The following is a 24,101-nucleotide window of genomic DNA, read 5'->3' on the forward strand; positions in this document are numbered from 1 at the left end:
GTTTTGCCCCCCCTCAAGCAAAATCTGAAATGACGCTCCTGTTTCAAACACTGGGTAGCTCGAAAAAATGTCCACATCAGTTTTTACTTGATTATAACAGTTTGGTATTCTATAAAAAAGAGACCTCTGTATAGCAGCCAACCTAGGACGGGCAAGATAGAATAGGTGGGTATTCCGGGTGATGCGGGAAGGGACACGTAAGGATAGTTCCTGAAGTAATATTTCCGATCTTAAGCTTTCATTAACTATTTTATGTAGATATTTCAGGTCAGAGATAATTCTGCGTACTTCAGGAGTCTGAATATTAAGAGAGAGACAAAGGAACCTTTTTAGACGAATGCAATCAACTAAGGATAGAGTTGAGTTGATTTTAGTTTAGCGTCCCTTTTAGCAGCGAGGCTATATTCCATCCCGTTAGTTTCTTTACTGAAACCGGAAGTAGTTGAAATCTGAGTACTTCCGGTTTCGATAGTAGTTCCTATAAACAAAAGAGAAAATTAATAAGAGGAAGAAACCCTTTTCCGATATGAATTCAATCCACATAGGATACATTCTACTTCTCTATAGTATTTCTAGTGAAAGCGAAAACAGTAGAAATATAAGAAATTCCAGTTTCAATATTAGATCCGATAAAGCAAAAAGAAAAAAAATACTAAGATAGGGAGAGCAAGTAAACCTTTTTTGGTATGAAATCAAAATATAGATTCCATTTCACCAGAGTCTCTCTATTGAAACAGAAAGTACTAGAAATAGATGGACTTCTGGTTCGACACTGATTTTCATAATGGAAAAAAAATGATAAAACAGAGAGAGCAAGAAACCATTTTCTGATATGAATTCAATCCACAAAGGAGAGATTCCATCTCGTTACAGTCTCTTCACTGAAACCGGAAGTACTATTAATGTATTGCGTCCGACAGAAATATTGGATATTATAGTTGCAAAGTGTATCATAGTTTCGGAATGGGAAATAAAATTCCATTGATAGTTAACGCGTGTAAGAATTTGAGAAATTCACAGAAAATAGCACATTAAGTTATTGACTACTAAACAATATAAAGCTCCAATTACATTTCCAGCATCTTATAAAGAATACTAATATTACATTTCTTAAAATACGTAAATGGTGTGCAAATCTTAAGGACGAAAATAAGTTTCGCATGCTATATCACTCCCAAATGGCATATATACACGAAACATGAACCATACACAGAAAGTAGTGCTACACTACGAGACAGTAAACAACGGAAAGGAACACGTCATTAGAGGTACAAAAATGGCACTTAACAAAGACAATATTTTACACTGAAAGCGCTGCTATTCGTGATGCCTTTTAACATTACAAACACAGTGAAATGACACTTAAAAGTGTGTGTTCACTGTTCTGCAACGTGCTCCTATGTAGCTCACTAGGTCTATAATGTATTGTTGTGTTTGGAGTTCCATTACTCTTTTAGCGTTCTTGACAAGTGTTGGATGGTTCTTGATGCATCTGGATGTGCTGCAACACTTCTGATCATAGCATCCCAAACGTGCTCGGTAAGATTATAGTCGAGAGAACATGCAGGCCAGTCCATTCGCCGAATATCCGCATGTTCCAAGAGCTCTGCGACCTGAGCTGTTCAATTCGGCCTCTCGTTGTCATCCGTAAAGATGTTGTGGTCGAATGCACCTCTGCAAAGATGCACGTGGAGGAGTAGTGTCACAATAATGTTCACTGGTGAATACCACACCAAAAAATTAGAAGGTCCGTATGCCATTACAAGAACACCAGAGCATCAAAATTATCATGTTCTACAATGTTGCTGTGTGTTTATACCTCCCACTAGACGAGTGTATGTCCAGAAACACTACCCAGACTAAATCTACTCTCATCGCAGAAGAGAACGCGAACTCACTTCTCTTCATGTCCAGATCTGATGTTCTTGTACCACTACAAAGGGTACTGCCGATGTGCGGGCGTCAATAGAATACAACGTAAAGGTCGTTGCACAAAGAGACCACCCTTATGAAGTCGGTATGCTACCATGGAGCGTGAGATTGAGCGACTTGTATTCTTCTTAAATGTGTTAAAATTGCACCCACTGTTTGATATTGGTATCTTCTTGCCTGTTTCAAAATACTGAGGTGGCCCTCTGCTTAGTTGACCGTGGTCGAGCACCACCTCTCCTTCGCCCAGCATTGTCTGTGACTGAAGATACTTCTCATTTACTTGATATATCGCTTTGGAGAATACAAAATTCTCGGGTCACATTGCTCATACTTTATCCTTTTTCAGTTTTCTAACGATTTTTCCCAGTGTGAAGTCACTCAAACGTTACTTCCAAGCCATCTTGGGAATAACATCACCTGAATACAGCTTAACAGCTCTCTGACTGACAAATACTTTCTCATCCCTTTCATTAAACTGCTTCGTGTTAGAAGGCAGACCTATTCAGAGCTACGGTCACGCTGACGTCACGCTATGCAACATCTTTCTCCGTAAGCACGTGTGGGAGATCCTTGTCAACACGCCACCGGTCTTTCATTCATTTCAAGCGATTACGAAATATTTTGTGTTACTTTATCTATCTAATATTTACTTTTTACAGCAGTGTAATATTGGTATTCCAATTGAATACATTAGTACAATAAAGTTTACATAATCTGAAATTTATCTGAGAACTTACCATGTTTACTAATATTACAAAACTAAATTATTATGATCAGCGGCGAGGCTATTTATCCCCGTCACTAAAGATGAAAAGAAATGCAATCTTTAACGTTCCATAATTATGGCCTTAATAAACTAGTAAAATGAGAATGAGGGAGGAAACGGGAGAACCTCGAGAACATGATTGTTCATCAAAATTTCACGTCGAGTTGAAACGAACAGGGACGCCTCGCAGTGGAAATGAGCTCCCTTCCACTGAGTAACTTACAATTGAATCTACATTTAAGCCACCTATCTACTATTAAGATAATTTTAATTTATTATGCGTGCCTCTTCTAGAATTCATTTGTTTGCGAATAGGGTAATGTTTATACCAAAAGACGTAGGTCTTGATGTACCAAGGGACTAGGCTTGCCGCCTGTCCCGAAATAGGGTGAGAAATGACGATGTTGAAAAAAATTTTCAGCGTCCCAAATCACGCCAAAAGGGACGATTTATATGCGGGACGTCAAATTACCCAAAACACTTACTAAATACCGAACGAGTAACATTTCAGTAAAAAGAATTTCGACCTCGGTAATTATTTACTTCTATTGACATATTGATATATTTTATTGCTAAAGTATTTCCTGTTGGCAGCAGTAAAATCATCAACAATGATATTTATTTTTACCTGTTCAATGATTCATTTTTTTTTTATTCAACTAACCGACAACAAGATGACATGACGCTGAGAATTTTCAGTTTTGTACATTCTAATTTAAATTTTCAAAGCAATGTCCATTCATGAATAAAAGGTATTTATTTCTATTATTCTTAACAAAGTGAACCATGTACACATTTGAGTCTGAAGGACCAGCAATCTCTTCATGTCCCGCTTTAGGCTTAATAAAAGGTGCTTTCCTGCCAGGCACAACATTTTGGATGTAATAATCATATTTTAGGATTTCATTGCATCATAAATTTGAAGAAAATGTAGAATAAAAATGCATTTAAATTAAAAATCTTTTTAAATGCCCTAAAAATGCTTTAAAATGCTCAAAAATAGTATAATTGAAAGTACAAAAGAGATATTCTCCATAATACCGTGTTTTTACCATAGTTACGCGTAGTTAAGTTGGATACAATACTTTTTTTTTTTGCATGACTACTCTTGTGCGGTATTTAAAGCACAGTTACAATAGACAACAAATATCACGTACAGATTGGCGAACACGGTAGTAGCATGGTAGTTACCAGAAAATAAAGACTTATGCTTTGAAAATGTTATTTCTGTTTCAAAATATATGGCAAGAACATACTTGAAATTCGCAACATCTAATGCCAATTACATTTTAAGTAGGGGAAATAATAATATTGTCTATAGGTCTTTATTTTCTGTCTATTGGTACGTACTCAGTACGTACCAAGGAATGGAGTGATTTCGGTAAAAATTGCTTTCATTGCTGCAGTACCCTTACAATTTGTACATTATGAAGCTCTATGCTCTATGGAACACCGGTAGGTTTAATACCACGTTCACAAAAGCTCTCCATTAACTTATGACCTTAGCCAACTGCATCCAGTTTCTACTTCGTATTTCTAACTGTATCCTATTAATATTGTCCTTCCCTCTGCTTCTAGATGTTTCTAATGGCCGTTTTCCGATTAATTTCCAGTTAAAACTTTGAAAGCATTCCCACCTTCTTCCATTCTGTCTACATGACTTGCCCACCTAAGCCTCCTAGGCTTGATGACCCTAAGAATGTTTGGTAAACGGTATAAACTATGCAATTTCTCGTTATGAAGTTTCCGCCATTCCCCATTCCCGTTCCTCTTGAGTCCGAATATTCATCTCAGGATCTTGTTCTTAAATACTTTCAGTCTACGTTCTTCCCTCAGAGTAAGCGACCATGTTTCGCAACCATACAGCACAACAGGCATAATTATAGTTTTACATATTTTAAGCTTCAAATTCCTCGACAGAATTCTCAACGACAAAAGATTTTTAATTTAATAACACGAATTCGCTGTGTTTAGTCGACATTTAATCAGTTACATTTTTGTTTAACTTTACAGAAATGTACGCATTTCAGTAAAATAAAATATAAAATAATATCTCTTGGTTGAACAATTTCCCGTAGGATGTTTTGATATAAACGATGATGAACTTAGCATTAATTTAAAAGTGTGTGCTATGGTGTCATATTTGAACATCCTATTTCCAGTTTCAATCTGTGTTTGTTTGACACATGCATATTAATGTAGGTAAATAAAACAAACAGTGATTGGCACTTAATGATAGAGAAACGTGGCATGTGTACTGGAGAAATTATCGGCAATTTCAATCACAAAACAACAACATAGAATTATTCTCTTTTTCTGTTTATTTTCTTTTACGATCGGAAATCTTTATCCGAGTGACCCTAGGACATTCAATCGAACAATTAGCAGAAATATGTATTCTTTGTTCTGTCTAAATAATGTTTGTAATAATCGTATATACATGAAGACGACTAACGGGATATGAAATAAGCAAAAATAGAAACTGAATTTCCTAAGTCTATTAACTTTGATAACAAAGCAGCGCTGTGTTTGTCAGTCGCTCGCGATGCTCTCCCTCATCCCGAGAGTGGATGCGTCCGATTGGCGATGGTGACAATTCAATTAGAGACGTGATTGGCTCCGGTACGAAGGAGCAGCGTCGCTAGTTAATTCCTGCAGACAGATTGACCGACAACTCGGAAATACGTTAATGTTCTCCTCTTATGAACCTCAACAAACGCAGTTATCGGCTATTGGAAAATGAAAACAAAAGTGTTATCACGGAGTTTCTTTAGTAGCTATTGAGAAACCGTATTTTACACATGATTTCTATATAATGACTATTTCCCTCAAAGTTTTAATTTGTCTTTTTGAGAAAAGCATAGTCATAAACTTGTGACAATTTAGCTTCACGAACCGTAGGCTAAGGAGTTTGCAGAACATAAGAATGAATTAAATTCCAGTCTGAAGCACCGACATCCGCCAATACATTTTGCTATACAAAAATTCGCCTTTAAGCTCCTACTCCAGGAACACCATTCATCTGTATAAAATAGAAAGGAACATATCGGTCCTTTTCGAAATGAAATCTTTGAATTGTACGTCCCACGGTTATGCCGGCTAGGCTAAAGGAAACGGTGATTATGAGAAATGAATGAAATGGTGGAACGAAGAAAGTGGGAGGAAATGAGAGAACATCGAGGAAACCCACGCACATGATGTTTGTCCACGACAAGGTTTACTTGGGACCCCCATGCACCAGAGGTGAACGCTCTACCACTGAGCCACCGCAGCCCCTCGAGAAAAGTGACACAAGTGAAAAAACCTTAAGGTCCAAACTCGTATCCGTCGCAAGAAAAACGACATAACTCGTAACTTGTTTTAAAGTTATTTTATAATCATAATGGTTCGTTCTTTTATGTGAAAAAGTGTTGTAAATGTGGCTTTAAAATTATCTCAAAATCAGAGTGTTAACACAAAAATGACAAATTTCACGTTATGTCACTTTTCTCGTAAGGGATACGAACTTGGACCTTAAGGTTTTTTGACTTGTATACTTTTGTCGAAAAGATGCGATATATAAAGCAATTAAACACAACAATCAATCAAATGAACGCTTATTATTAAAGGCGTTTATATGGGGATATTGCCACACATCCGTTCTTAGCACTCCATTATATTTTACTTGGGAATACTGCCAAAAAATAAATAAAATTTAAAATAATACTTTTAGAAAATATGTTTCCTTAAAAGAATATATGAAATCATACTAAAAATTAAAACGAAAATAGTTATAAGTAAATATAATTTTGTCAGCGTAGAATTTTGTTGTTGAGCGAAACATTGATTGTTATTGATCTTGGGATCGAACCAGGGACCCCAAGCACCAGAGCTTTAATAAAAATGAGTAAACATATAGAAATATACAGGGTGTTTCAAAACAACGCCGACAATGTTTGGGAGGTGATTCCTGACACTAAGATAAGACAAAAAGTATAGACCAACCTGGGTGCACAAATGCTTCCTTTCGGAGTTATAGGCTGCCGAAAACGTGAAAAAATGAACTTTAAAGGTCCATAGCTCCAATAGTATGGGACCTACCGTAGTCGGATCAAGACTTCACTTAGGAACTAGTATGTGCCCTATCCAAATATCCATGTTTCAGAATCCTGTGATACTGCTGCAAAGAGGTAGTTGGTGAGTACTTCAAATTATATGCCCGTAGCCAAACTCCCTTAAAAACTGTATCGGAAAGGGAATGTATAAGACCGATTTATAATCGCATACAAAATCGTTTTAAAAAATCGGTATGGGAAAGGGAATGTATGCATAAAAAGAGAGAATAAATAGCCAGGATGACGGATATTAGTGTATAACTAACAGTTTGGAGATCACTGAGATGAATAAAACACTACCGGTACCGTTCAACTCCAACGTAGACCCCATCGCCATGAGAGGGGAGATGAAATAATGCGCCCAAAATGACCAACATTTGTTTCGAATTCATAGCTTTGGAATTTGCTGAGATGAATAGTGACATTCCCTATGGTGTTTAAGAAGCCTAATCACTGCGAAATTAAAATACTGCTAATTTTACAGTAATTATTTGATACAGTATCTTCAAATAGAAAAAAGGTAATTGAAACGTGAAACAAGAGCGAACTAGACAATATTATTTCACATGAGCTGCCGTCAGGGTGCGAAATCCCGGGGGGGGGGGAATGGGAGGGATTTCCCCCCGCCAAAAATTTTACACTTGCGTTTCCCCCTCACCAAAATCTGTAAGGGGGGACACCTTAATAGGAAAATATAAGTAGGTCTATAATGAAAATTTTCAGACAAACAATAATTTTAAATGCATGCTTTTTAAAAAACTTAGTTTATTTGTAAAAGGAGCAGGTGTTTAACTTTTTCGGTTGTTTGGTTGCTGATGAGATGAAGATCTTTATTCTCTAGCGTACCAGTTGCATGCAAAATTGGTAAAAAATTCTCAAACAAACAGATTGTTTTTCAATTTCAGTTGACGAATCTACAAACAGGTTTGCGGATAAGCACTTGCTGTTATATGTAACATATGTGGACGAAGAAAATAACCATTGTTGTCGTTTTTATAAATTAGCGCCTGTAGAAAATGCGGATGCAAAATCCCTTCAAAACAAAATTGACAAAATTATTCAAGCATTTTCCGAAGATGGCACTGATATTTTTAATTTTAAAGTAAAACTTGTTGAATCTAGTTCGGACGGGGATGCAGTGTTTACTGGGAGAAACGAAAGTGTTGCTGCTCAAATTAGAAGAAATGTCAACCTGTGCCTAATTAACGTACACTGCATGGCACATCGAATTGATCTTGTTTCTGAAAGAGATTTTGATGTTGTGAATGCTGTTCACAACTTTGAATGTTTATTAGGCGAACTTTACAAAGTGTTCAGTAAGTCATCTACAGCTGCAAAACTTAAAAGTATCGCGACACTGCTGAAAATCAAAAGATTGTTTCACATACGTTGGATTTCTAATGAGAAGGATGCATTATTGGCAGTCTTTACATATTTTTCTTGTATAATGCAATTCCTACTTTTGGAGTGTGAAAATACTGACCATTTCAACAGAGACAGTTTTCAACTGAGTGGTATTTACCAAAAAAAAAAAAAAAGTAGGGGAAAAAGAACATTCTATTGCTCGGTTTTCTTCTGGATATTGCGTCCATTCTGTCTAATATTAGTAAAACGATGCAAAAGGAAGCAGTTTCGTACAATGAAATAGAGAAAAAATTGAATCTACAATCCAAGCTCTGAGAGAAATGCGTATGAAAGATGATGTATACCAAAGTCTTTGTAAAGATAAATATTTAATGCACTGCAGACAGCATCTGATACAGGGAGTGATGATAGTGAGTTTGATCAAATAAGGGGGCAGGTAATCCAGGGTTTAGTAGACGAAGTAGAAAGAAGGTTTCCTTCTAATGAAGTGGTAAAGTTCTTTTCAGTGTTTGAAAATAAAGATCGTAATAGCATGAGTGGTTTGTACGGTAACGTAGACGTATATAAAGCAGCTCAATTATTTGGATTGGATCTTGATACTGCAGTGTCAGGATGATTTGGTTTAACGTCCCACACTATGCCTGCTAGGCTAGAGGAGATGTGGACCTACTGATTATAATGGAATCCGAACCACTTTGGTCGTTCAATTGTACCCCACCGGGAATAACCAGGGACCACGCTAACCGAAGTCAAGCGTGCTAGCCACTAGACCAAGCGGGGGTTCTACAGTGTCAGAATGGAGAGAGTACAAGTTAAGTTCTAAGTCGGTAAATGATTTTCAAGTTCTTAAAGCCTTAACGCGGGAAGTTCGTTCTGTGTCATTATCAACTGCTGCCTGTGAACGTGGATTCAGTGTTGTTCATATTAAAAGTTCCTAAAGAAACCGTATGTAGGCGAGTACCTTGCAGTCTTTATTGATAATTAAACTCAGGGGATTTCCTTTAAAATTATGGGATACTGTTACTGCTGCTCATACGTGGGTTTCTTCTGGCCATCACATATTCAACTCTCGTTACACACGGAAAGAAAGTGAAGTTTAATCTTAAAATTTTTCTCTAAGGTAAGATACATTATTACAAATTATATTTTAGGTCTATAAATATAGTAACACAATCATTCAATACTCGTATTATTGTGGCTCTCTTCGGTGGTCTAGTTGCTAGCACGCGCGTACCATCTTCGGTGCACGGGGTCCTGGGTTCGATTCCCGGTGGGAGCGCCTTACAAAAATTTGACGATTACCGTGGTTCGGATTCCACCTTAAACTGTAAGTCCACATCTCAGCCTCGCTGCTGAAAAGGGTCATTAAACTTAAATCAGCAAATCAATCGTATTATAGCGTTTGTGCTTTTATTTTCTAAAGTTTAACGTCCTACGAATATTCACCAAGGCTGATGAGATGAATTATAATGGTGGACTAAGATAGTGGAAGGAAGCGGGAGGATCCCGAGAAACCTCCCACACAATTGTTTGTATACCACAAGCAGAATTTGGCGCTAGCTAGGATCCAGCCAATGATCCCTCTCACTTGAGGTGAGCTCAAAGGTGACCGAATATCTGAACGACCAAACTGAAACACTACCGTAGATGCGGGCTACTTGGACCCAATTTTGCAACAAATTCGTTCTTTCGGCCTATTTTCATCCACGAAAACTCGAAAGTTATTGTCATTACCCATATTAAGTGAAACTACAGGCTTTATTGCACATATCGAGGACAGTTTTAGTTACATATATTGAAAACAAAGCACAGGCGATTATTGTAAAAAATGGGTCCAAGTAAGACTCGCGCTCGGGCTACTTGAACCCACCCCCATATTTTCCTACAGAAAACCATTGAAATCTGCTCTGAGACTAAGTAGGACGTAGGTGTTCCAAGAACAACACTTTTAATTTACTGCAAACCACAAAGAGAACATTTTAAGAGGTACTATCAAATATAATGATTGTAATAGCTGATTACGTTTTCTTCTGTAGCTGCACGAGCCCTATCTATAAAAGCAGCGAATCTAGTCGTTGACTGGAGGTGCATTTTCTAAAATAACTTCACTCAATCTCGACTGGGAAGATTGTCTTAGAAAGCAATGACAGTTCTCCCATGCATGGCAAAATAGGACTTCACAATAAATCTGCAATCAAGTTAATTAACGAGGAATCCAAAATCACAAACTCTATCAAGATGACTAGCGAAGGCTAATTCTTCTTCTTCAGTGAACACTTTCAGATGGCCCGGATTCTGCCTTGACCTATTCTTTAATCTTCTTTCTATGGTGGAACGACTTATCTTGAAGTGAGCTTCTGTTTCTTTTTGCGACATTTTACCCGACTGAATTGCTGGTAAACATTCTTCAAGCTGTTATGAAAAATCAGCATATTTTCGACCTGCAGGCAATATTTTATATTGATGTACCATTTTGTACCGGTATCCTTAAGGAAACAATGAAAAGTCCTTACTTGTGTGACAGGTGACAACAGACCTTTATTATTTATTGATAACGATAACAAAGGATGGGGTGGGATAAAGATAACAAAAGATGTGGGACAAAATATCCATGTTTTCCAGGTCATATGTACACACTTCATATACTGTATAATGCAATTACGCACACATCTTATTGTATATGAGAAAGTTTACCATGTCAATTTCATTAACCTATATGTAACTACTTATGTGTTTACTTAGCATTGGTTCCACTTCCTTGCAAATAGTGTCCACACATAAAAGTTTGGCGGTCAATAAATACACTCTTTTCGTCAACGACCTTTCTCACCAATGCTGCTCAATCGTAGCCTACCACAGAACTAGTTTCAATGTGTGTACGCCTGCATTATGATCCCATCTAACGGATCTAACTCTGAACTCACTCATTATTGCATTGCATATGGGACTTTAAACGAGTTTTTGGTATGGGTCCAAGTAGCCCCTTAAGGGTCCAAGTAGCCCGCATTTACGGTACGTACTTAGCGAAGAAACGAGAATTTCATAAATAATAATAAAAACTATACTCTGACTCTGCAGCTCATGGGAATCTATGGCTGGCCAGGTGAAGCGCTTCAAGTTAGTAGTTCTAATGCTTGGTTAGGACATCGGTTCTCAAGGACAATTATTTCTGACTTATAGATCTCTACCGCTATTTTCGTGAATGTGGTCTTCAATATGATGGTAAACACAAGGGTACTGTGCTCCCATGAGAGTCTAACCCTGGACCATACGCACCGAAGTGTATATTAAATGCAGTAGATAAGTTACCAATTTTGGTTAAATGAATAAATAACATAAATATTTTTAAATAACAATGACGACAAGTTTGAGCATTTATTATTATTATTATTATTATTATTATTATTATTATTACTATTATTATTATTATTATTATTATTTTTAATAATAATAATAATAATAATAATAATAATAATAATAATATTAATATTTCAATTTTTGGAGGCTCCACGAAGCATTAGTGTGGATAATTGAACTTCTTCCCCCCCACCATTTTCAAATGATTTCGCACCCTGGCTGCCGTTATCACGAGTTACATAGTAGCTTTCCGTTTTCAGCTATGCATAAACGCAAAAATAAATGCCGATTTTCTAAATGGTTGAAAATCAAAAGCAGATAAGTGAGTCGTGATAACGGTATCTCATGTAAAATAATATAGTCTAGCGAGCTCTTGTTCCACTTTTCGATTATCTATTATCTGTTTGAAGACATCACATAACTACTGTAAAATTAGCGTTATTTTAATTTGGCCGTGATGGGACCTCTTAAACTTAAGTTCAGCCCCTATCGGCTTGGAGATGAGGGACGGTGTTGGTATGACAGTATGCTTTCAGTAGCATGCTACATAGTTGCTTCTTAACTTGAAAACGCTTGTACGTATTGTCGAATTCGTCATACGACTATAGCCACTTCTAAAAATGAGTGTTGGCATGGGAATCCCGAGTTCAATTCCCAGTAGAGTTCATATGGTTTAGATCGAACATTAAGAGGGTTCACATTTCATATAGCCTCGCTGCTGAAAGGGGAAGCTAAACTGAAAATCAAATCAAGTCAATTCAAAATTCAGTGTTTCTTCTTGAATAAAGAAAAGCACAGTTTTCTTACAAGGCTGGCTAGAATATTTATTATAAACATAAACTAGAAAAGTAACGCTTTCGGAAGTATAGCACTTCCTTCCTCAGACTAATCTCTACAACTGTCTTTGTAGAGTGTAGAGTGTAGAATGTAGGGTTTGTAGAGTGTAGTCTGAGGAAGGAAGTGTTATACTTCCGAAACTGTTACTTTTCTAGTTTATTTTTATAGTAAACTAGCAGCGTTCACCCCGCTTCGTTGCGGTCACCCCGGAACGCAATAAACTTTGTTACTTAGATAATTTTTACTTTTTCGCTTTCAAGTGATATGATAAAAACCATAGAAAATTGCAGTAAATGTTAACATTATATCGCCTGTCATTTATGTTAACCCGCCCCGCTTCGCTGCGGTCACCCCGGAACGCAATAAACTTTGTTACTTAGATAATTTTTACTTTTTCGCTTTCAAGTGATTGCAGTAAATGTTAACATTATAGCGCCTGTCATTTATGTTAACCCGCCGAGTGACACGGTCATGCGGGTTGCATATAAATACGTTTATTTTTATACCTATGATGAACTAACAAAGGATTTGTACGTTATGCACACTTGAATGGTCAATTATCTCAAGACACTGGTAATTAAAAATTAAAGTGATATGATAAAAACCATCTAGGGTCCAAATCCTAATAACCCCCCAAAAATGAAAGAAATTGGTTCAGCCGTATTAGCGTGATGAGCTAACAAAGGATTTGTGCGTTCTCTTTTATATAATAGATAATATTGTAGCCAGCCTTGTAAGAAAGCTGTGTTTTTCTTTATTCAAGATGGACACAAGGCCATATTATCATAATATCCATGTTTCTTCTTTCTCTTTCTATGAATTAAGAGTAATGGATGACATGTCGATTTGTGAAATAATAATAACATTTTTCAAGTCGTTTTTCAGAAAACCGAATTAACAAAATTTACCATATCAGTATTTTTTAAAAAGATTTTTCTCAGAGATATAAGTTATGTTATGTTTATTAGGCTCTTATTGATACGGCTATATTGATTTATGAAACACAACAAAACAGTTCAGGTCACTTTTAAGAAGTTACATTTTCAACGAATTCAAAAAGTTCGTTTCTGAGTTCTCTATGTGTGTGTTTGTGTGTCTGTCTGTATGTTATTTTTGAATTTTTCAATTATGAGTCCTCCATTCGATAAAGCATCAAAAACTACCTAGAGAAGTGATGGAATTTTTTCGCGTCACTCTTACCGTTCCCCAGATATTGGCCAAAAAAATTCCGATTTTGGAAGATTTAAAGAGCTATATCTCGGGAACCGTTAGTCATACAGAGATGGCATTGGTATTGATCAATACCCACGAGAATGGTGAACATTTTGGTACCAAATAGTGGCCGTAGCCACTGGTTATATCTGCATTTTCAGTGCATATACGATGATAAAAAGTGACAGCTCAATATAGCTAATTCAATAGATCCCCTAATACGCAGGTTCCAAATATGTAAGTGAATTATCTATTGAATTTAATCAAATAAATGTAATATATAATTTCATATACATTTTAAAAAGACTATTTCTTTTTAAGTTCGATCCGGCAATGCTCTTGGAGCATTCTCAACTAAGGATGCGCACGAGACAAGGTTTGTGGGTGTCTCGTCTCGAAAATGTGCTGTAAAAGTGATGTCTCGACTCAAAAAATGTATATTTTTCTATTGGAAGAGCCGTGTCTCAACTCGAATTTTGTCAGGAAAATTCTGTCTCGACTCGTCTCGTGCGCATCCCTATTCTCAACTGGTTTCCTTTTATTCTTGGTAATAGGGTTTAAATAACAAAAACAGAATTCTTTGAAACATTCAGATTAAAATTTGGTTTCTATTCATTGAACATTCAGCCAGACGGAGACCCCAGAAATTCCGTTGTCGCCATGCAGAGTCATAAAACACAAATATGTGTTAAAATCTCGAATTATTTTCTCGCTATTAAGAGCACATATTTACTCCTACGACAACTGGAAGATAAAACTCGTATTATATTTTACATAGAAACTCATATGAAGGCATCAGAACACAAATAATTATTTGTAAACCAAAATATGTAGTAACATCTTGAGACTAATTTGAGTTCCTTTCTGCTAAATCGATGTTCCGCATTTCGAAAGTCCAACTGTAAATAACAAGCTGAGAAGTCTTTCTGCAGCATTAGAAAGAGTTTTAAAATAGTAAATTTTTATTTGTAGACTGAAAGTATTTGAGAACAAGATCCTGAGACGAATATTCGGACCCAAGAGGAACGGGAATGGGGAATGGCGGAAACTTCATAACGAGGAACTACATAATTTATACGGTTTACCAAACATTGTTAGGGTCATCAAGTCTAGGAGGCTTAGGTGGGCGGGTCATGTAGCTAGAATGAAAGAAAGTATAAACGCTTTCAAAGTCTTGACTGGAAGACCAATCGGAAAACGACCATTAGGAAGACCTAGGTGCATATGGGAGGACAATATTAAGATGGATCTCGCAGAGATTGAAATACAAAGTAGAAACTGGATGCAGTTAGCTAAGGATAGGAGTCATTGGAGAGCTTTTGTGAACGCGGCATTGAACCTCCGGGTTCCATAGGCTAGAGAGTTAGTTAGTTTTTTAAAATTTTTATTTGAACATTTTATGCCTGAATTAAATTGTAGATCGATGAAGTTAGGAAAGAAGCAAGTAAGAAATCGTGTGACAGGAAATTTTGAGAACATGATACGAATACAAACGGATTTCAGTGTTGGTGTGTGCTTGTGAAATACAGTTTGGCTCTTAGGGTTTTTCATTATCAAGCGTAAAATTAATTAGTCTGGGAATTTAATCCTTGAAGCAAATTTGTACAAGTTATGTGTTAGTTGTGGGACTTTGATGTAGAGGAAGAGCGTAGCAAGGGCGCCCATGGAGCATGCGCAAAGAAAGGTCGATAAATCTGTTCAGCCTATGAAATGAAGCAAAGGGCCAGCAAATATTAGAAGGCTTGTAACAGAAGTTAATTCGCTCCCTGCTTCCCACTTCCATTGAAATGGAAAGGCGCACGCTTTGGCATTATGTGCTTTCGTTCCTCCTGGTAATTGACTTCAGAAGGAGATTTTCTGCCACTAGTTAACTTCAGGATAGAATTGTAAAATTGTTCAGAGACAGGGGGAGGGGGAGAACACGCTCTGAATTTGATGTTTGAAAAATCGTGAAAGGAGAGGCAATTTTCTTCTGTCAACATCTCGTTGAATTTGGCCGTCTCCGTGTCCAACGATCAATCCTCTATGGTTATTCAAACATATAGCGATCCATACAACCCCCCTCTCAAACATGGTTATTGATTTGTATTTCTCGCGCTAAGATCCTTCAATTTTCATTTACTTTTTCTTAATTTTAAACACTAAATCTCTTGTTCACACCAACCGGTGATTAAAGGCGAGGTCTTCTTAGATTTGGCGTTCTTTCACAAGTTTTAAAGCAACGCAGAAAACAAAGAATTATATTAAATTAGATTTCCAATCAAGCTACTTGTTGTACTTTGCGTGAGGAAACAAAGAAATGATCATAGTGTTAGAGGTGCGTAATGTGACGTTCATTTATGTGATGAATAAATCGAAAAATGGGGGGATTACGCATCGACAATATGTCAAAGGAAAAGGCAATACTTTTTATATATTAATCATGCTTGCTCTCTTTCATGTAGTCTCATATCAGACTAGATTCTAATAGGTAATAAATGTTTCAATATACCCGAACAAGAATGATTTAATCTTCAGCAGAATTTCCGAAAATAAAATTAAAATACTACAAGAGGGTATTATATTGCAAAATGCAAAAGATATTAGATAAAGATTACTTATTTTACATAAACTGCTCTAAATAGTTATTCTTGTATGCCAGGCTTCAGTCATTGTTGATGGGCTATACAAGAGTCACTTCTTGTAGCGTATTATCTCGTAGGCAAGAGTAAAGAAAACATTCGATTCTCGAAAATACAAAATTTGTCCTATTTTCTAAGCAACGCTAGTTGTATTGTTGTAGAACTGACGATTCTGTGATTAGGCAATGAAACAATGCAAGCAAAAATTGGTGATGAAGAACTTTTATGCATTTAACATTTAAAAAAAATAAAGCATTTTTTTTGTTCTAAAGCAAATTTAGAAGCTTTACATGCATCACGATACTGAACTAACTTCTTTGTCTAGACGTGCAATTGTACAATTTAATACTGTTGTTGTTTCCTCTCCCTACTTCTCCTTCCTCCATACTTTCTAGACCTTTCAACAAATTTTATAACTTCTGTTGCTAATATTTCCGATTCTTTGTAAAACAATAAGCAAGTACTCTAGAAGTCGTTTGAAGTCTTCTAGGAATTCACTAAGAGTATTTAACTAAAATCGAAGTAAATGGAAATCCAACGATGCAATATATGGTAAATAGGTGAATGAGTCTGAACTTCCCACCGAGGCTGTAATACTCTTCGTCTTTCTGACAAAGGAACATTCTTTTCTATTTTCTCTGAACAACTCCGGCGTTTCTCGTTCAGTAGTGTTTTCAGTTCCTTTAAATGGATTTTTAATTTGATTTCATTTTCAGTTCAGCACCTCTTTCAGCAGCGAGTCTATATGAGACGTTGACCTACAGCTCAACGTGGAATCCGAATCACTTGAGCTCGACCGGCTTTGCCTGAAATGGAAACAGTGTTTGTTGCAACTAGATTTTTTGTCTTCCTGAAAAAGTTCATAATTAAAAAGAGCATTCCAACACCTAACTAACTAAATCTATGGCCTATGGCACCTGGAGGTTCAATGCCGCGTTCACAAATGCTCTCCATTGATTTCTATCCTTATCCAATTGGATCCAGTTCCTACTTTGTATTCCTATCTCTACGAGATCCATTTTAATATTGTCCTTCCATCTACGCCTAGGTCTTCCTAATGGTCGTTTTCCCATTGGTCTTCCAGTCAAGACTTTGAAAGCGTTTCTACTTTCTTCCATCCTAGCTACATGACCCGCCCACCTAAGCCTCCTAGACTTGACGACCCTAACAATGTTGGATAAACCGTATAAATTATGTAGTTCCTCGTTATGAAATTTCCGCCATTCTCCATTCCCGTTCCTCGTTATGAAGTTTCCGCTATTCTCCATTCCCGTTCCTCTTGAGTCCGAATATTTATCTCAGGATCTTGTTCTCAAATACTTTCAGTCTATGTTCTACCCTCCGAGTAAGCGACCATGTTTCGCAACCATACAGAAAAACGGGCATGATTATCGTTTTATATATTTTAAGTTTCAAATTCCTAGACAGAATTCGCGACGACAAGAGATTTTGAACCCAATAGTAACACGAATTCCCTGCTTTTAGTCGACAGTTAATTTCTTCGTGAATATGATTTTCCTCTGTTAATATTGATCCTAGATTCCATTCCAGTACCATCAATGTTAAACATTAGTCTTTGGTGCTGGTTCCTGATGATTCATTTCGATTGAACCACGATCTCTTACTTTGAAGTATCTATTGTTCTTCGTCCGTGACAAATTGTTTTGAAAACAGAATGGTATTACATTTATGCAACGTTTTATTTCTAAGAATAAAGGTGCCGGTACGCTGGATCTCAGATTCATAAGGGATAAAAAGTGTCATACGTTTCAGAGTATTATTATTATTATTAACAATAGTAACAATAATGTCCAGTAGCATATCACTGCGTCTTGTAATTAAAAACTCCTAGGTACATATATAAAATTAATATATAAGAATGAGACATTTTTAAAGCATCTTTATATATATATATATATATATATATATATATATATATATATATATATATATATATATATATATATATATATATATATATATATATATATATATATATATATATATATATATGTGTGTGGAACCTGGGACCAAGAGAAAAATTCGAAATAAAGAAGTTTTCGAATTACAGAAGTTCGACTTACCCAGGTTCCACTGGATATATATAAAGATGCTTTAAAAATGTCTGATTCTTACATCTTAATTTTATAATACAATAAACGTAATGATAATCAATATTTCTTAGTGATTTGTTTTTTGTTTTTTTCTCTTTCTGTAAATGGGCGAGCGTAAGCTGCTATTATTTGTTTTCAAAAGGCATCAAGAGTTCCAAAAATACTGAATTTCAATAACAACATACATATAGTACATTGTTCACATAATATCCTTCACAGTACTAGTCATGCTACTACAATATTCTAGAAAATTCTATTAAATTAATGGATATACTTTGCGAGAAAAATCTAGGCGATGTTTTCACCTAATTCTCTTCCTAATAATGAATAAAAACAATTAATTTGATACAATAAAATGGGAACTGAACAAAGGCTACTCTGGGGAGAAAGTACAGAGGTGCAGTCCCAACAGAATTTTTGTACTGGCTTTCAGTTTAGTTGAACTTCAGCGACAGACAAATTTCTTGGGATTATTTCGTTGTGGGAGGTCAGTCTTTTCAGAAAAAAAAAAAAAAAACTGGTCGGTTCAGAGCCTTTATGTTTTATATTACCGTGCGAAAAAGAAATTAAAACACAAAACTAGGCGCGAGGACGTGCCAGCGAATGCAAGACAAAAGGGCCCAGATATTTCTAGTCCCTGAATACAATTAACTGACTTCAAGAAGGGACAAAGATTCACAACTCTTTCTCTAGAAAGGAAAAAAGGAAAAGGAAAACAATAAAAACTGATTTTTAATAAAACTATATATTTACCATTTGGTATTTTCGAAGTTTCTTGTAATCCCCTTTTTAAGACAGAAGAGGAAATATTGCGTTCTCATTAGAAAGTGCCGGTAAGTTGTACCGTTGCGTACCGCCAGAAGAAAACTGCATTTATGTATAGAGCTGCATGAAGAAATATGATACAAACATCAGAGCAAATAATATACATACCAAGCTTGTGCAATTTATTTTCAGTGCTTTGCCAGGATATTTGCAGCATATCAGAATATCAGATATCTCCTACATAATATCACATAAACATTGATTATTGTCAATTAATATATTGATTTGATTAGTATTAACTTAAACTGGTCTACCCGACTCTTGCCGGATGGTGGAGTATTTCGTAAATAAATTTTGACATTTTCGATCAATTAAATCTTCACCATACATTGCGCAAATCTTTTTGTGGATGTGAGTATATGTGTGTTTTAGCTGCGTTATTGCTTCTTGAAATAATAAAATATGATTGACAAAAATATTGCTGATTTTCTTCCATCTTAAATAGTGAACTGCACCATTTTGAACAAGCTTAAATTAATATGGTTGCTGATCAGACAGTTACAATATCACGTCAGGAAATCATTCCAAGAAAAGTTAAAGAAAAGTAAACGCTACAAATAAAATCTTACGGAAAATCGAATGAACTTTGTCCCCAACTCAATATTTGGTAAGTGTCTGTCGTAATTCTTTATTCCACTATCTATGAAAAAAAAAAGTTTCTCAGTTTTGAAAAGCCATTCTATCCTCGATTTTTTCGCATTCACATTTCGCACTTCACTAATAATGTTAGAGAAGTAATCTACCTAAAACTAGTTGCGATCTTAGACTCCGTATCCAATCTTGGATCCAACCTGAACATTAGAGTTATACTTACGATACGGTATACCTAGTTATGATACGGTACTTGGACCACTTCAACAGACACGAATAAACATAACTGACACGCATTAAAATCATTCTATGAAATTGAATTCTTTTTATTTTACTCTAAACAGAACGTTTATGAATATTGTGTAGGAAAAAGAGTAAAAGTGGATCTGAAAGAGTAGGGGAACGCATGACGTCTCGCCATCCCTCGTGCCTATCTTTGCCCATTGTAATTTTTAGGAAGTGGAGGGTCGCCATAGATATTTTGTAAGTGGAGGGACGATGTACCCCGTGTTCCCCTCACTTTTATCTCTGTGAAGGAACCAGGCCCGTATCCATGGGGGGTCTACGGGGGCCGGCCCCCTTAAATTTTTGTTGGCCCCACTAAAATTTTCACGGTAGGCTTGCAAATGAACTATAATATGGTTGGATCGGGCCCCCCTAACTTCAGTCGAGCCCCCCTGCATTTTTGGACTGGCTATCGGTCTGGAAGAAACCAAATTACACAACTAATCCCGAGTGAATGCTGTTAATCTTTCTACCTCTTGCCGAAACACCTTTCTTTATTCTTGACTATCTTCCCTGAGGCAGAAAACCGTTCCAATTACACATTCTTCTGTCCATTCTAACTCTATTCTAACTCTATTCTGACTCTATTTTTATCTGTTAGTTCGTAAGTTCTTCACAAGGCACAGTGGCGGATCTAGAAGATAACAATTGGGGGACAGCCAGAACCCAAACTATGATATTCAAAAATATATAAATAATAGCTTAAACTATTTCTGTTCCTCAACAAACTGAGGGGAGGATAGGCCCCTCCCGCCCCGGGATAGATCCGCCACTGAGGATACATTCATATTTTAATTCCATCTCAACCTTCTTTAGTCTTTCTGCTTAAATTTTGCAGTCCACTAGATAAAAAAAAAGTATCTTTTGTGGTACACTCCATACGCACGCTTTCAAGAACTACATTTCAGATAATTAAATTGCTATAATATGTTTACATGAACATTACCAAATATTTTGAAAGTCAAGCTTCGTACTGCAAGAAGAGTTTGCCAAACAAACATATACTCAACAATCATGTATTATAAGAAGTTACCTGTATTCGATCCTCGGGCAGGTCTGTCTTCAAAGACAACATTTCTCTTGCATAAACGTCCGGATAATGAGCTTCTTTAAACGCCTTCTCGAGTTCTTCTAATTGGTAGCTAGTGAAGATCGTCCTGCAAGCACAGATACTGTTGAAATAATCAATATACATACGTACTGTATGAGTACAACTAAAAAAAAAAAAATATGCTATGTATATGTAAAAAAATGTATATATATGCTATGAGTAATACACTATTTTCTGTTCCATGACAAACTAGGAGAAAGTTATTATACTCATTTCTAAATAGGGATGCGCACGAGACGAGTCGAGACAGAATTTTCCTGACAAAATTCGAGTCGAGACACGGCTCTTCCAATAGAGAAATATACATTTTTCGAGTCGAGACATCACTTTTACAGCACATTTTCGAGACGAGACACCTACAAATCTTCTCGTGCGCATCCCTATTTCTAAGTCGTCTGGCAAAATATAATTAAGCATTGCTAACCATTCTGATAAAAAGATAAATGAATTGAGCTGCATTTTAATTTAGCATCCCTTCCAGCAGCGAGACTATATGAGACGTGAACCTACAGCTTAACGTGGAATACGAACCATATTTAAAAGAGAAAGGAATATTTTTTTAAAAATGACATCTTTCAGTTTAACGTCCCACGATTATACTCTTTAGACTAAGGGAGACGATGATTAAAACAAATGAATGATGATGGGTGAATTGGTGGAATGAAAAAGTGGGTGGAAACTGGAGTGCCTCGAGAAAACCCACAGACACGATGTTGTCCACCACAAACTTACTTGGCCGGGGATCGAACTAGGGAGCCCATACACCAGAAGTAACCGCTCTACCACTGAGCCACCGTGCCTAACAGATAATTTGACTCAATAATTATCTCTTAGGTTAAATCAAGTAAAGTAGGTTAGAATAAAATAGAAAGGATAGGGTATATTAGGTTGCAATGCATAATTCACTACGCGAAACAGAAATAAAGATAACAAGATGTTGATGTTAATTAACTTATCCTTCTCTTTCTTATCCTAGCCTAATCTAATCTTCTAATCTAATATAAATAAAATAAAGAGTTTGTTTGTGTGTTTGTCTGTCTGCGTGCGAATGGACCGAGAGTTACCAAATTTTGGTCAGGGGTACCTTGGTACAGGCCCCAGATCAAGACGAAGCCCTTTTTTCAAATTTCGAACCAGGGGGGTCTCAGGGGGACGTTTACCGGGACATGTAAAACCGATATTAGTGTCGAATTCATAGTTTTCGCGGTCGCTGAAATCAATGGTGACACTACCATTAGCGATAATTTGAAAAATTAAGCTACAATTGTATGCGGGCCGGGGATCACCGTGGGTGGGTGAGATACCGAGACATATAAAAGTAATCCAAAATGACAGATATTAGTATCAAATCCATAGTTTTCGAGGGTCGCTGAGATCAATGGTGATACCTCCACAGGCGTTGACTTCCAAATACAGCCCCCGTGTGAATCATGGATATATTCAACTAGTTTAAGATATATAGTAACCCAAAGTTAGTGAACAAACAATTTATCAGTTTCTCAATCAATTTACCAGTTATCGATTTGGAGATTTTTTTTTTGCCAAAGTTTTGAAATGTAAGCTTCGAACTGTTTCCATTTGAGCTCTTAGATCATTTGAACGCATGACGGGGAATATAGAAATACACAGAAACAGCCTACATGCTAGATATCATACTTGTCACGGGATTGAGGATCTGCTGGATAAATGAAGGGCTAGGACCTTGATGCTTCGCCAATTCTACCTATTTAAACATAGATTTTATTATTATTCCTTTATTGGATTTCTAATATTATGCAAGAGAACGAATCACATATTATAATATGCAGTGGCGTATTTACGATTTTGTTTCGGAGGGGGCTTTGCTAACTTTCTGGGGGGGGCTTTGCCTGAAAATGTGACAATTCTGCAAGATATTTCATATATTTTACTATAGTAAGTAAGATTTCGGGGGGGGCTTAAGCCCGGAAGCCCTCCCCCTAAATACGCCACTGATAATATGTAACAGAAGGACTATTTTAAGTAGGGTATTAAGAAACTATAACAGAAGTTATTCCTAACAATATTAGTTACGATACTTGTATATTCGTGTATTTAAACAAAAGGACAATAAATATGTTTCCATAGTAAGTCATTATTGGCCTGAAATTGTGGTAAGGAAGTAAACGTTCTTAATTTTTTAACATTTTCTTTTATTTTACATAGTTCTAATTTTTTTTTTAAAAAAAAGTACTGTATTTGGCTTGTCATTGTTCCTAACACTCTAAATAATAACACTTTGCTTTTAAATTTGTTTTTGTCATTATGTTTTAGTTTTAACTTGACACAAGGTTGAAGCAAAACAATCAAAGTATTGAGAAAATTATAAATGTCTGGCCTTTCTGAAACATTCTAAGTTCTGAGCAGGAAGAACAAAAATTCACCAACTGATCCTTTCGGATAAATTTGCATTATTGATGTACACGTACTATAACTAACTAACTAACTCTATGGCCTATGAAACGCGGAGGTTCAATGGCGCGTGCACAAAAGCTCTCCACTGACTTCTATCCTTAGCCAACTGGATCCATTTGCTACTTTGTATTTCTATCTCTGCGAGATCCATTTCAATATTTTCTTCCCATCTGCGCCTAGGTCTTCCTAATGGTCGTTTTCCGATTGGTCTTCCAGTCAATACTTTGAAAATGTTTCTACTTTCTTCCATCCTAGCTACATGACCTGCCTACCTAAACCTCCTAGACTTCATGACCCTAAAAATGTTTGGTAAACCGTATAAATTATGTAGTTTCTCGTTATGAAGTTTTCGCCATTCCCCATTCCCATTCCTCTTGGGTCTGAATATTCGTCTCAGGATCTTGTTCTCAAAAACTTTCAGTCTATGTTCTTCCCTCAGAGTAAGCGATCATGTTTCGAAACCATACAGAACAACAGACATGATTATCGTTTTATATATTTTAAGCTTCAAATTCCTCGATAGAATTCGCGACGACAAGAGATTTTGAACCGAATAGT

General features: G+C 36.3%; 1 protein-coding gene across 2 annotated transcripts in view; it reads right to left on the reverse strand.

The window, feature by feature from the left end:
• LOC145660711 (visual system homeobox 2-like) overlaps positions 1–24,101 on the reverse strand; it is a 402,468-nt gene that overhangs the window by 96,955 nt on the left and 281,412 nt on the right. For both annotated transcript variants that reach the window (XM_081726072.1, XM_081726071.1), the window contains one exon: positions 21,033–21,156. In XM_081726072.1, the coding sequence (XP_081582198.1) occupies positions 21,033–21,156 (124 nt within the window). The remainder of the gene's footprint in view (positions 1–21,032; positions 21,157–24,101) is intronic.

This window comes from Thermobia domestica, chromosome 9, assembly GCF_964235325.1.
Source record: "Thermobia domestica chromosome 9, izTheDome1.hap1.1, whole genome shotgun sequence".
Lineage (NCBI taxonomy): Eukaryota > Metazoa > Arthropoda > Insecta > Zygentoma > Lepismatidae > Thermobia > Thermobia domestica.